The sequence below is a fragment of the Falco biarmicus genome, chromosome 9 (genome assembly GCF_023638135.1).
Source record: "Falco biarmicus isolate bFalBia1 chromosome 9, bFalBia1.pri, whole genome shotgun sequence".
NCBI classification, from domain to species: domain Eukaryota; kingdom Metazoa; phylum Chordata; class Aves; order Falconiformes; family Falconidae; genus Falco; species Falco biarmicus.
The window spans coordinates 26,304,634-26,319,744 of NC_079296.1; the positions used below are offsets into that span (position 1 = coordinate 26,304,634).

The 15,111-nt window shown below is 45.2% G+C and overlaps 1 protein-coding gene across 4 annotated transcripts in view; it reads right to left on the reverse strand.

Annotated features, from left to right (window-relative positions):
• Positions 1–804: 804 nt before the first annotated feature.
• WBP1L (WW domain binding protein 1 like) overlaps positions 805–15,111 on the reverse strand; it is a 65,548-nt gene continuing 51,241 nt past the window's right edge. For all 4 annotated transcript variants that reach the window (XM_056352066.1, XM_056352067.1, XM_056352068.1 and 1 more), the window contains 2 exons: positions 4,662–4,823; positions 805–3,205 (listed from right to left, as the gene is read on the reverse strand). In XM_056352066.1, the coding sequence (XP_056208041.1) occupies positions 2,472–3,205; positions 4,662–4,823 (896 nt within the window). In that variant the 3' untranslated portion in view covers positions 805–2,471. The remainder of the gene's footprint in view (positions 3,206–4,661; positions 4,824–15,111) is intronic.

A 15,111-nucleotide genomic window follows, 5' to 3' on the forward strand; every position in this document is an offset into this window, starting at 1 on the left:
GAGTCACGAACAGGCACACCACTGCTGCCTTCTGACTTCCTGAGATTAGAAGCATCACTTTGGCTTACTGGTACTCACCTCTATGTCCAGAGAAGAAGTCCTGCCGTCCCGGGGATGGCAGGAAAGCAAACATGGAGATTTTTATCTTATGCCAACAAAAACGTTGGCAGAGGGTCTCCCACTGGCATGGGGCTGTCCCGAGGATTTACAGCAGTAAAATCCCACTCTGTAAAGACTGATGTGCTTTTTTAGCTTCCTCTGTGGTGTGGGGAACACAGCCAGGTGCCAATACGTACAGAATTCCTAGCGGTGGCACTGGGGATCTTTAACTGTCTTGTCGAAAGATCCACGCGGTCGATGAACCCAGCTAGAAGTGCCCAGTCCCCAGGCAGCCGCAGGGCACAGCGAGCCAGCCAGGCTCTGGGGCATGCACAGCCTCTCTGCTACCACTCACGCTCCAGGCACCCAGGAGTGAGGCCTCCTGCATGCAGAGTCCTTCCTTCTTAAGAGCACCCTAAGACACAAACTGAAGAGCCGATTTCATCAGCTGTTCTGACGGACGAGAAAGGCTGCAATGGGCAAAGGAGTGATTCTCCTAAACCTTGTAAGGTAAAAGTCCTCTCCTCAAACACGTGGGTAAAATACTGAAGTACGTATCACTTTTCTTCCTCAGTCATTTGTATCCAGCACAGTGTTACATACCTCCAGTTTAAAAAAAAAACAAAACCAACAATAAAACAGAACCACAAACTAAAGAAAAAATTTGTTCTTAACTCACAAAATGATACACATACACATGGGCAATTTATCAGAAAAGGCATTATATTTTGGTTTCCACCTTATTTAAAACTGATTTTGGTTTTCAATCAATCAAATCTGAATGTGTCCGAGTTCAGTTTTCAAATTATTTTTCCCCATAGCAGTAATGATCTGGATGACCATAATTATAAAAGGGATGGGGAGAAAACCCAAGAACAAGAGAACAAGATACGTAGTCTGAACTGTGCTCTCTTCCACACGAGCACTCTAGGGAATGTTAGTTTCAGCTCTTTTTTTGGCTTTTTTTTTTTTTGTTGTTGTGTTTTTTTCCCCTTCAGGTTGTTACTAACAAAATCTCTACCATTAATTAAAGCAAAGCTACAGTAAATTTTCTTGCAGTCTTACAGCAGGTTTTCATATCACCAGTAGGACTCGCATGCATGGATTGCAGTCACACACACACACACGCTCACAGACATTATACAGTAGCCAGTTGCCACCATTAAAAAAAAAGAAAGAAAAAGAAAACAGACATTCATTTCTTTTAAGTGGTCAACATTAGAATCGCACCAAACTTGAATCAAGAAAAAAAAAAAAAATACTGCACAGGTCTTCCACATCTACATGGTAAGTCATCCCTTCGCAATGGACGGAGCTCTCGTCTCCATTTGTTCAACATGCATCGCTGAAGCTTGAAGGCACACTGGCCAAAGAGAGCCCTGTTCTTTTTTTTATCATCTTAACTCAAATGTGCTGCTCTTGGGGTGCAAAAAAAGGAAAAAAAAAAAATAAAGCCAAGCCCTTTTGCAGCACACCTGGAAAAGGTCATTCAGAGACCACAGTACTTGGAAGGCAGCCCAGCTGCCTGGATTCTACTTCTAACTGTGCTCTTGGAGGCATTGAAGGAATACACTTGTCTTTAAAAATTACATATAAAGGCAAATTTCTGCAAGCCCTTTCTTTTCAAACTGGTTACAGTAGACTGCCACTCCTTCTGGAAGAAACTGGTCCTTCAGTCCCCAGCTTCAAGTGGGGCATTTCCAACCTGCCGTCTTAAACACTGAAGCACTAGAGACTACAGGGCTGATCTGTAAAAAAAACAAACAAACAAAAAAAACCCCCAAAAAAAACCACAACCACAACACCAACAACCAACAAAAACAAACCAAACAACCAAAATCCCCCACAAAACTAAAATGAAAAGAAATCCCCAATGCCTCAAGAGCACTACATCACACCAGAACTCTTGGGCTACTGACTGCCAGCACTGTCAGAAGCTGCTTGCTTCTGGGAAGACACCTGCTGGAGGTTGAAGCCTTACGGTGATTTCGCATCCTCCAAGGGTGAGATTTGCTGAGCTTTACTGATTGCGAGATAAAGCAGTGTTTCAGAAAACTAAAACCAACAAACTCGTAATAACCATCACCAAAATCACCATTGGGAAAATTCCATTTGTTAGAAGGTCTCATTGAGAAACATCAGTCCCTGCCCTGCAGAGCAGGACAGACACCATTAACAAAACCCAGAGTGACCCGTCCCCCACAAGCCAGGCCTTCGAGGACTAGTCCCCGAGTTATATTGGAGGGGGAGAAAAAAAAATAAACTAATAAACAAGGTTGTATCTCCTTTTCCTCCTGTTAAAGTTTTAATCCTCTTACTCCACTTTTATTTCTTTGTTTTTTTCCCCCAATTCTTCCTTTCACTCTGCCACCTTAGCTGGGGGAGTTATTGGTACAAGAGTTTGGAGAGTCCTGCTCATTTATTGTGTTCAAAAGTACACACACTGGCTGCCGGGGCAGGTGGTGGTGGCTGTGTTCGCGGTGCTGCTCTTCTGTGGCATTAAAAAGCCCTTCCTCCTCGTCCCCATGGGGGTGGCCACTGCAGCTGTCGCAGAAGTCCAGGGGCCCATCCAGAGCATCATCGATGAGCCCGTCAAACTCCTTGAGGTCATCGTCATGATGGCCCCGGTTGCATACACAGACTTCAATGCCCGAGTCGCCAGTGAAACGGCGCTGCCTGCCCGGCGTCTTGTCCTTCACGTCGGGAATGGCACTGCTCTGCTCTAAGCTCTCAGAGCTATAACCTTTTAGCAGTTCCTCCTTGCACTCCGTATCCTTACTGGGACTGGCCGATAGCTCAGCTCCCGTGCTGGTACCACCGGGCTCGACGCTTTGCATTTTGGCAACTGCTCGTGCACCCAGTGTGGTGGTGGAGGGCTCAGGGTCCCCAAGGCCGGGGGACCCGGTGTTGTCAGTACTGCTGTTATTGCCACTGGGTGCTGCTGAGCTGCTCTGTGCTGGCTGCAGGTTTCTTGGTGTGTCCAGGATTGTGTTACTGCTGCCTGCTGGGATGCACTGCTGATGTAAGGCACTATATGGTGGGGGGGGTGTTGGTGGTCGGTTCACCACTTCCTCATAGGGAGGTAGTAAGTAATTTGGCAAAAACCCTAAAAGTGAGAGACAAGGAGGAGAAGTTATTGAATGAGCAGCTTATCTCAGGAAATGAGCCACTATTACAGGTCAGTATGTCATTTGTCATGTGCCAGCACCTTCACTCTGAACAGCTTGATGGGATTTACAAGGGGTGCCAAAACTTGGCCCAAACGAGATACGACATGTTTTAAGAGAAAGCAGCAATCACAGCACAGGTGGGTACCATTACAGGAGGAGACAGACACAGTTGGGAACAGCGGCCTGATCTCCTGGCTCAAGTCTACGCTTAGGGCTACCAGGCAAACTTCCCCACGCCACCCCGTACCCTGGTACGGCCCCATAAACCACACCAACGGATGGCCTGCGTTGGCTGCAGGAACGACCTGGGAGATAATTCACCAGTCCTCCCCAACCCTGGTTTCTCAGCCGAGTTTCCACTTTCAAGAGCAAAGATTTCCTCTCACAAAGCTTTGCGCAAATACAAAAAGACATGAGCAGTTACAAGGAACTTGGGATCCTGGCTTCTGGTTGTTTTAGTGCTGGACTCAGTTTTTCTGGTGTGGTCAGAGTGAAATGGCAGTACCGGCAAGACAGTTTGGTTTATTTTACTTACAGCCCCTCAAATCTATGAAAGATCTTGTTTATTTCTTAAAAGGCAACGAAATAGTCTATACAGACAGAAGAGAGATAAATACTAGAAACACTTAAAGACAGCACTGCAATTTTTCATGTGCAATTGCATATCCCTGGGATTAGGGAGGAAAACGCTGCTGGGAATTACTTCTGAGGTGGCTGCAAGAGTTTAACAAAAAAAGCAAGTTCATACATGCAATTTGACAGTCCATTACAGGAAACTCAGCTGTGGTACCTCCGGTCAAAAAGCCAAGACTTGCTGTTCTCACACAGCGTAGCAGGGCACAAAGGAGAGCACAAAGTGATTGTACTTTCCCTGAGCCATGGGTAACAGCTCTTCTGTGCAAAGTCCTAGGGCTGCTCACCAGCAGTGTGGTCTGGGAACCACAGCACAGGGTGGGAGCCAGCATGGTCCCTGCTGACACACCGCTTCCACCCAGCCTGTGTGACCAAATTTCATGAAGCCACTTTCCACACCTCAGTCCCACCAGCGGCAAGTACAGGCTGGAAAGGAGAAGTGTCCATCAAGTCCTGAATGAGCTATTTAAAGAACTTTCCCAGAACAATAACCAGGGAATCACTGCACTCACAGAGCCAAACCAAGGGTAGGTATGAAGGTGCTGTAGCCGGTGAGGTTCAACTCCAGACTCGAGGGTGCTCAAACGCATCCAGCAGCTGGAATATGCCACCTCTTCTCTACGAGCCAAGGTCAGGGAGTAAAGCTGCCCGTGGCCTCTTGCTGAGCCCACCCACTGCTCCCCACTTCCACTCAACACAGGAAACTCGCTGCTGCCCTGTTCCCCACAACCTCCAGAAAAAACTGTGTGAGATACATACGGAAATAAAATGGCAGGGCTGAATAGTTATGGGCTTCCCGGTAGGCGATCAGGTTGATCTCGTGTTGCCGTTGCTGGGCCTGGAGGCGATGCTTGGTGCGTCGGTGATGGCAAACACAACAACAGCTGAGGATTATGATGATGGTCCACACCAGCCAAAACCCTGCAACAGGGGAGGGCAAACGTTAGCCACAGCGCAAAAGCCACAGCCAAACCCAGGAAACCCCATGAGGGTGATGGAGAAGATCATCAGAAAGCCTGGATCTGAACCCCACACTGCTCTAAAGGCAGATATACACGTTGTGCCAGGATGCTTCAACTCGGACCTGACTGCGTGGGGGACTGCTACGCTGGCAGCCTTGATAGAATCTGCTAACTCTGTACGCACTGTGGTACAATGTGGAGTACGTTCAACAGGCACATCTCTGGAGGAGAACGAAATATGGAGACAGGGCTAAACTCCCCCCCGCCCCTGTGCCATCACTCCCACCCCTTGGTTATCATTTCTTCCAGCCAAAATTATGAGCAGAGCTGTGAATAGCATTGAACTTGTCTCCCACAGCCACTTTGGTTTGAAAATAACAAACAAGACACAAAAGACACTGCAGATTGACCACAGAAGAAGAGAAAAACCCCAAGCACTATGTTTTGCTTTTGTTTGCACTGCTCTTTAATTTCCAGCCCAAATCCTTCATTGTTATGTTTAACAAAAACATACTCTTTTTACATAAATGTCTCAAAATATTTTTAAAACTTATTTTTGTATTCAATGTCTTAAATTACCCAAAATTAAATTAAACTAGCCCCCCACTCTGAATCCTCAAGAAACCTAACTTCTACTCCGTTTGTGGCCACGGCTGGTTTCTGTACACTGTCACACTGTACGTACACTGCTCCTTAAAAGGGAATTTTAAAAGAGCACTTCCTGAATTTTCTCCACTCCCTCTAACATGTGGAATAACTCCCCCTTTCTGCAAACCCCCCTTCATGCTTGCATGCACTGAAAAATGCTTCCAAGACACACTTCAAAGAGCTACAACATTCACTCCAGATTATGCTTTTGTCTCCTGAAACTACAGCGCACAGCTCTACCTGCCTCAGAGGTGTCTGTAAGCTCTTAAGTTTTTTTAAGCTCAGTTTTTGCAGCTAAGAATCCAGGGAGAGCTCCCCCTTTAGAAACACGCAGGCCTGGCAACCACTCCTCATGAGAACACAACACCGGTTTTCTTTCAGTAAGACCTCTGCCACTCTGCATTATTCCCAAACAGACAAAATCAAGACTCCTAGTGCTACAGCCCGTTTTCAGCATGGCCGTTTTGCCCCGTGAGATCAAACTGCTTTTTTCTCCCCAGTAAAAACCTCTGGTCTCACCTTTACAATACCTTGATGTTTTCAGCATCCCCTGCAGAGTTAGCGATGTTTTCTCTGCTAAGAGCTGGGTGGGGAAAGGTGACCAGTTTAGGAATTTGAAGAATGAGAGGAGTACTGCTCTGGCTCAGGACAAAGTGCAATCGACCCATATCACCCATCTCGGAGCCCCACACCGGGCTGTTTGTAGGTGAACTGGATATGCCACATCATGCCTCCAAGCATTTTGAGCAGGGACTTTCACCTCCCTGTGTCGTAACCCAAATTCTTCATGTATTTTGGCACAGCAAACTGAAATCTCTCTCTTGCCTTGCACAACCGATTTCCCTAATGGACTGGATTCCCCTTGTACCTAAACTCATCAAAACCTGCTATCAAACGAAGATGTTACAAGCTCCAATTTTTTTGCTTGACTAGAGATCAAGGTTCCTAGGTAGCTTTTCTAGCCAGCCCACTCAGCTGTGCCATTGAAGGGCGGAGAGTAGACTGATCTTCAGTCCAGAGAAGCAAAGGATTAAGCACTCGAGATGCCTTTGAACGTCCTTCAAACCAAGCTAAGAAAGCGTCCGTTGCCCTCCAAACACCCTCCTGCTTCTAAAAAAGCCTTTTTATAGAAACTAGAAGGATTGGTCTAGTCCACTCTTCCCTTCAAACCCAGGCATTTGCAACCACCCCTGCAGCCCCATCGCTACAAAAACCTTGCCACGAAAACCCAATACACATCATCTCATAATTTGAAGACTCCCACCAATACACTTTATTTCTTCCTAAAAGAAGGTCCCTTGGCACTTACTCACTAAGGAAGCAAGAACACACTCATCAAAACCAGGTCATTGGCACAGCACACCACTATGCACTGAAGCAGGCCTGCAGTTCATCTTCTAAGTACTCCTTATTTTTGAAGAGCAGTCCACGATCATGCGTTCAAAAACAATGGAAAATTACACCCAGCTATCCCAGGATTTTAGCTACAGTTATGAAAACAGATGCTTTTTAACACATTTGATCATATCCTTTCCCAAAGACTCTAGATGCAATGGCAGAAAGCAGCACTTAATTAGTTAAGAAGTCCTGGAGAACTGCCACTATTAAGCAATCTCAGCTGTAGCAGCCGAATTTTTCTGCAGGGAATAACTGCTCCCACCCAAGCCTGCATCCAGAAGATTAAAAAAGTATTTCTTTAGAAAACTTCTCTACCCATTCCAAAGAAATCCCAAAGTGCTTTGCAGACAAACCGATGCACAAGCTCAGAGTAGGGGTCAAAGTAAGCTCAGCCATTCCTGGGAAGACGTGTGGCAACTCTGTAAACAACAGGCAGTAACAACATACAACAGCTTAGGATAATAAATTAATGTTGGATCCTACTGAAACCACAGGTGGCATTTTAAGTAAACAGACCATAATTTACTGGACGGCAATCCGGCCATGGTGCCAGGAACACCACCTCCATTCTCATGCAAAGGGTCTATGCACGCTCACAACCACAAGTGGATGAGAACTGTTGTTTTTCATGGGAATTTCCAGAAAAAACCCAAAACACTAATACCATGTTATTGCCTGGTTTCATTAACTGCTGACACTTCCTAGAGCTTCTAGGAATTACTCAACCCCTGACTCAGCATGAGCCCAAGGACTTGTCTGGTCGATCACAGGAGATCAGCAGCATATGCCCACCACAGCCATTTGCTGGCCTGGCTTCTGGTGTCCTCCTTAATGATTTTGTCCCCACCTTGTCACGCAAGCGCACATCAGCACCACAGGGCTGAAAGCCCCCCCCAGCACATAGGAAGCAATAGGATGAGGCACCCATAGGTGCTGAGGCACGCAAGGGGCCCCTTGGTTGTCACTTGAGCAGAGGTGCCAGCACTGAGAGAAGGATTGGGGACAGCTCTGGTTGCACACCCAGCATGGTGCTGGGAGTCCAGGGCTTCCATAAAAGGCTCCACAACATGCCCCAGCCAGAAGTTTGGGGACAGCTGCCATTTTGGCTGCAGAACAGAAAAACTGTAAAATCCTAGCAAATATATAGTATGGTCATTTATCTGGAATAAAGCCATGCATACAAGGCCAAGCGTAGTTGTAAATATTATGTCTAAAAGTATGGAGCGAACAGTGAAGATGTCCAGGGCTGAGCCGTGCATTTGTACACCTGGTGATGCTTGGCTTTAAACCAGCAGCAGGGAGGTAAGCCGAACACACCACTGGCCCATGCACCCAGCATTATTTGGCAGGAGGGGAAGGAGGGGAACTTCAAATCCACCAAAAGACAACACTACACAAGCAGGAAACGCAGAGGCTAAGCACCGTAGCAGTACACACTAACACGTCATTCATGGTAAAAAGCAGGTAGCAGCCCTACCTCATGCTGAAAATGGGTGAGATGTGCAAAGGCAACAGAAGTTTGGCATTAAAAGGTCTCTAAAAAGTCAAGTAAAACTGGACTTCCAGTTGCCTTCACTGTCCCCAAAAGCCTTCCCCATACACAAAAGCCTCCTCCATGCTCTTCAACATGCGCCTCCTTCCCGAACAGACACAACCTGGTTTTCAGCTGCATTGTGCTGAGCTATTGCTGCAGTCACTGGAAAAGGAGACAAGGTTGTGAGATACCAGGCGTCCTGAGCCAAGTTTGCCGTTAAATGTTTGGTTGGAGAGAGAGGGTGTTCCCTATGCCAACCTGGCGGCGATCGCTGGAAACAAAAGCTTGTGGCAACCTGAGGGCAACATGACAGGCAAGAGCATAAACAGGGTCTTTGGAAAAACAATCGCTGATGGACAGCACTGACAGAAGCGATGCACCAGTTTGGAGCTAAACATGCACCAAGGGTGTATCAGACTTGAAGGTAATTGCAGGCTTGCTCTCGGTTTATGGAAGTGTCCAAAGTTGAAATGCTCTCCAGTCCAAAAAGGGCTGAGTCCTGAGAAACACTGCTGTGTCTTCTATCAAATCCACTGGTGATGCCAATGGGTGGATAATGATGCAACCAAAGAGTAAATCAGACACAGCCAAGGAGCTGAGTTTTGCCAAGAGATTTCTCTGCCAGAGCATCAAAAATCTTTCATGAAAACAAAAAAAGTACCACCAACCTCTAACCCAGCATCAGAGAGGCTCAGAGCTGTAAGCTCTACACAAGCACTAAGCTCTGAGAATCAGAACAGGAGTTGCAGAAATACCCAGAACAAAATTAGCTCCCGTGAAAGCCATCTCCCACAAACAGAGGAAAGACCAAAGAAAGACGAGGCTGCTACATTTACAGCATCCTTGGGAAAGTGAGCCCCATCACATGCACCAGAGCTGTTTTCTACCAGCTGTGAAAGAACATGCCAGGCTTAAAGAAAACCTTTCTGGGACACTGAGCATAGTTTTGCTCAAACCTAAATTATTTTATTCTTAATTATTCTTAATAATTATTATTTATCATTCTTAAGAATAAACGTTCCAGAGCATTCCCTCCTCATGAAAAAGGGGGGAGCAACGTTCAGTCAGATGCTGTAATGTGTGTGCTGCCTGTGACATTGCCATCAGCATTCCCGTTGAGGAAAGCTCCTTTTATCCTGTGTAAAATTGAAAAACCTTTTCTGGAGCATTCCAAGGGTAGGAACAGAGAAGTCTGCCCTCGAGTTCATGGTAAATTTGAGCAAATGCCATTGCACTGTTGGCAGGAAGTCCCCTAAAAGAAGCCAAAACATACTGCAAAGTGGGTTTGTGTCTGCCTGACAGGCATCTGGGTAATAGCTTTGGCTCCATGAGAGCTGGTTCTGAACAGAAGTGAGACAATTTCATTGACTAAAAAGTGGTGTCCCAAACTGTGGCCTCACAGTCAGCCATGAATGGAAAAAAATTGTCTTTCACAAGGCCAATGCTATCACCAAAAACAGGACAGAGATTTACTTCGTACCACAACCTGGACGCACTTGGGTTTAATAGTGTCCTTAGCACAGAGACTGCACTGTCTCCTGCCACTTCAGACACGAGCCTGTACGAGTCAGTGCCACTGCTCAAGAATGCCAGATGAAGGATCCAGGCCATAGGCCTATGAACATTTAAAAAAGGTAAAAAAAGAAGCTGCTGAATGACATGGTCCTCTCCTGCCTGCCTCTTCCATACCTCCTGCTGCGTCCTCCACCTCTTCTTGTGCCAGCACAAAGTTGTGCACAGCTGTGGTTTGAAGTGGTTTGAACTGGTTTGAGCAAACCAGAGCAGGTTGAAACTCATCTGCCAAACACAACAGCAGCAAGAGAAAGACTGTGACTTTCAGTGACGGTTTTATGTCAGTTTCAATCAGTGGAACTGCAGTCCCAGCCTGACCACACTGCAAGAAAAACTTACTGAATATTTGTAGAGTACAATGACAAAAGAAAAAAGCTGAAGACACATCCAACTCCTGCTCACTTGCTCCCAGACTGGTAACTCAGGCAAAAGGAGACAGCCGTTAGCTGCAGCTGTTTTCTAGTTTTCAGAACAGTGTCTAGTATACATGGTACACCCACTGCCATGAGATAAGACAGAAAAAGACAGGTTCCAGAAAAATCTTTGCTTATCTTGCAATGAGAATCAACTTGAGGCTGTAAATCCGCAGACACTGGTTTTATGCCACTCTCCTGGAGAGGGAGCCTTTGAAGAGCAATTGCTCCTGTCCTCCAGAAGACATGTTTCTAAGTCCAGTCAATTCCAGCTGACTTACCCCTCCCAAGACATCTATGTTGGTAAAACACATGTTGAACAGTGGTCTAACACAGATCAGAGGGGAACGACCCAGCTGAGACCACGTCCAGAACATCTGGGAACAAGACACGGAAAGGGTCTGTACCAACTGATCTGCGTATTTGGTGAGGAGCTGGGTTGGAGGTGCAGAAGGCAGGGGGAGAAAGAACACCAGCATGCTCTTTTGCCCTTCCTTGCTGCTTAAAAGAGCAAGTGGAAGCGGGCCACATGGGGCAAAAGTCAGTATCTTCACAGTCAGGCTACGCAAGACAGCTTCCCTTCTCTTTTGGACTTGTGAATTCTACCGAGCCACACCATATTAAGCTTAAGATGATTCTGCTGTCTGGATTAGGCTACAAAAAAAAAAAAAAAAAGTACAAGAAACCCAGGAAACAATTCCCTTGGTGACCCTATTTATCAGGAGTTTCTGCATGGCTGTGACATCAGTTTCATTTGCCCTATACTGTCAGCTAGGCATTGTCATGGGAGGGTTATTGCTGAAGCATCAGCTGAGGAGTAACAGCAGCCAACCGTGAAGTTTGATAAACCTAGGAAAGAGAAAGCAAGTACAACCATGCAGGAGGCTGAGTGAAAGGCAAGGAGCAGAGCAAATCCTACTCTGAAAAAAGGACACTGTTATACTAAAGTATAAGATAACACAACACAGGGTAAAGAAGAAAACATGGGACTGACGTGTTGTTTGAGTGAGGGTTTTGGAGACAGCAGCGAAGTCTTGGAAATGAATTCCTGCTATAAAGCTGACCTGGAACATGTACGTGGTACAGCAATTGCTTTAGTTTTAGCAGCTAACCAGATCCTTGCCAAAATTTTCTGGCAGCATGCTTTTTGGGGAAAAGAACTGTCTAGAGATTCCAAGAGGAAGCGTGCAGAGATGAGCAAAATGTTCAAAATCAGCAAAAACATCAACTGTGCTGCCTGCAAACAGAACATTTTTTTCCTGTACAACCCTTCCACTAGGGCCCAAACAATCAAGCTTTTTTTTTTTTCCTCTCAGAAACAGAGGGGCTCAGTATCCCTGCTAAAGCTGCCAAAGTAAAGTAGGCACATCCAACATCTGAATACTCATTCACTGCCAGTGCTGGGCTTTGTACAGTACCTAAATGGCCCAAGACCAGCTAAGCCCTCTAACTTTGAAATCCTGCAACTGAGCTCTTCTGCATGCAGTGACCAACTGCCTGTTTCCATGCTGCACGATTCCTGAAGCACAGTGTACTATTCTTCCAACCACATTTTGCAAAATACTTTCTACAGTTTTTCTTGCTGTGCTCAGAGCCTCTAGAATCATTTAATTTCATGCTGGTCCTCAATAAGCAAGGAGACACACAAGGATGGACATCAGGAGATGTGGAAGTGGTTTTCAGTCCACATTATACACTTAAACTTGGGAAAATACAGGATGTCTGAGCCTCAGTTCTTAATCTGCAAAACGCTGGAACTGCGTTCCTCAGTTACTTTCTCTCCTGTATTTTGAAAAGTGGTATTTTCAAACATTTAAACAGTAAGACACCTGTGAGGGACAAAGACCAACACTGGAAAACTCCAGCAAAACACAACTGTTAGTAAGAAAAATCCAGCAGCTGCTGCCATTCTCCCAAGACTACAATCTCCCTCCTGGGGACCATGAACTCTCTGGAGAGCCCGAAGGTAGTTAGGCTAAAATGCTGAACCATCTCAACCACCACCCAAACACCTTTCCCTATGTAAGGAAACACAACAGTAAAGCCCCTTCTTCCCTTTTACTTTTTATCATTCTACTCCAAGAAAATGAAAAGATACTGCACTTTTTTCTCCCCATGTTACCAGCGACTAAGCTTGAGTGAAGATTTAATTAGACCTTTATACAGCTATTAGACCTATATATACATACACACACATACATAAATCTGGATATAATTTTATTATTTGGCAACATGGCACTTTTTTTTTTTTTTTTTAATAAGAGATGGTGGGGAATCTGAACCGGGCTGTTGTCTAATTTTAAACACAGGCTGTCCACCTGCTTGGCATATCATGTTCTCCATTCCTCTGCCCCACCCAGAACATAATGAAATAATACCTTGATTTTACATCCTATTCCACCACCCTCAAGGACTGGTTTGTAATTACTGCAACCTTACTTCCTGTCTAGAATTGCTGAGATCAGCCATTTCAAAGACAAACTTCCCTTAAATTCTTAACCAGGGAAAAAGATCCTCTTTATGGGAAAAACTCCAAGTGGCCACAAGACAGGATCACATTTCAGAAGGCATGTCCAGCAAAGACAGACTAGTTTTCTTTTCCATTTCAAATGCCACCCTCCTCTGCTGCTTCTCCCTGCAAAGCTGTGGCGGTAAATAAATCCAGGATTTAATTCAACAGGACTAGCAAGAAGGTCTGCTTTCAGGCACACAAAAGCATGGTGGTCTGAGAAGGTCAACAAAAGCAGAAGCTTCTCAAAAGCTACTTCAGTACATGCGTACACTGGTTAAAAATCAAAACACAAACCACCATGAAGCCATACTTAAAAGTTGCTGCTAAGTTAACTGTTCATTAACCAGAAGTTATTATTAACTTTTAAAAAGCTAATCTGTGCTCAAGAATGTAAAGCTGTTGCTCTCCACACCAACAATTCACTGCTCATATTAAGACTATTTACATATACTATCACTGCTATTTACCTTTAAAGTCTTAAAGAGTGCCTCACCACACGTACCTACCAAAGATACTCAATTCCTGGAGCAGTAGGTAAGTTCTGCAGCTATGGTCACAAGCTCTAGAATATGAGTTTTCAGTTAAAGGACATGATCCCCCTATGCCTCCTCTCCCCTCATCCCAGAAACTTTTTTCTAACCTCACAATGGCAAAACAAGCTTTGAAAACATTAACTAATTTTAAATCAATGTTGGACGTTTGCCTGAATTTGCAGAAAGCCTAGAAGAACAGGTCTCATGTTTGCATTATTCCCCTCATCTCAGTGTGGTATATGATGTTCTCTGCAACGCAGAAGGAATGTGAACCTCAACGCAGACATCCATTCCTCCCAAGGAACCACCCAGCAACGCGTGCCACTAGTATGTTTATTCCATGATCTCAGCGTGACCTGTGTGCTTGCCCTAGAAAGAAGCCTGAAATATCCTGCTTCCTTCTAACAAAATCTGGTTTTATCTTCCAAGAACTTTTATGATGCAGCCAGGCACTGCCAAGTATAAAAAGTCCATGCCATACTGAGAGCGCAAAGACAGTTACAGTAAAATCATTCCATTAAAATGGCAGGGGGCTATTGTTCTGACTGTATTGTTTGTATGCAATTCAATTAAGCCTCTCTTTCAAGATGTCCATGGGAGAAACATGGTGACCGTGCAACAAGCTCCAGTGTGCAGCTGTATACCATGCTGTTGCTCAATTTAGATCCTGCTTGCCAGCGTCTGTAAGCCCTTGCATACATGCATCTTCCTCTGCATTCCCACCCACACAAGCCCAAAACTGGGCCTGACCTTCCCCACTCTGCTTTGTCCATGCATCCCCATATAGTCCAAACAAATTCCAGCCATCTGTCCTGCCTGTGCTGCCAACTGCTACAATCTGAACCAGGCAGCCCAAGGCAGCCATGTATTCATGTCTGTTTCTCAGCCTGCTACAGTCCCTGGAGCTGCCCCCCTGCCCCGTCCCGAATTGTTTTTTGAACTGTTTGGAGACTTCTGAAATTAAAGTTGCTGTAAAAGTTCTGCAATACATTCAAATCCTGCCATTGGTTAAGACACAGTCAGCCACTACAGTGTGATGCACAACCTGTCTTGAAGGAGTCTCACAAAGTCCTGTTTAGTTTACAACCATGTCTTCATGCTTCACTGGTTAGTTTGAAAAGTAAAAGTGTGTTTCTAGACTAAAAGATAAAGTGTCAGCTATTTCTGTCCTTGAATCGAAGTTAAGTGACAGTTTTTGTATGTGTAATATACATTTACACACACACTACTCTGAGAAAGTGAAACTGTGGGCACAGCAGAGGGATTAAGTAGATAGCATGGTTGCATAAAAGCTACAAGATACCATTGGGTGTGGTAAGAAAGTATCTCCAGTCTCTAACATGGGGTTACAATATTAAGAATTCCACATTTCCAAATTCTGGGAGCACAGATGCCTTCTCAGCCCAACCTCCTGGCAGTACAACAGCACGTCAACATCAGTGTTCAACCTTTTGTGCTCTTCCTTAAAGGAAAACACTATCAGCACTACACAAGTCTAAAAGTTTGCCTTCATATTTCAGCATTTACTTTCTTATCCTTTTAACTACTCATTTTTCCACATATCTTCATCAGTTTTGCTGACCTGCTTTGACCTGCCTGCTGCTGCATAAAGGGACTTAGAAGGTCCAGTCACTCAA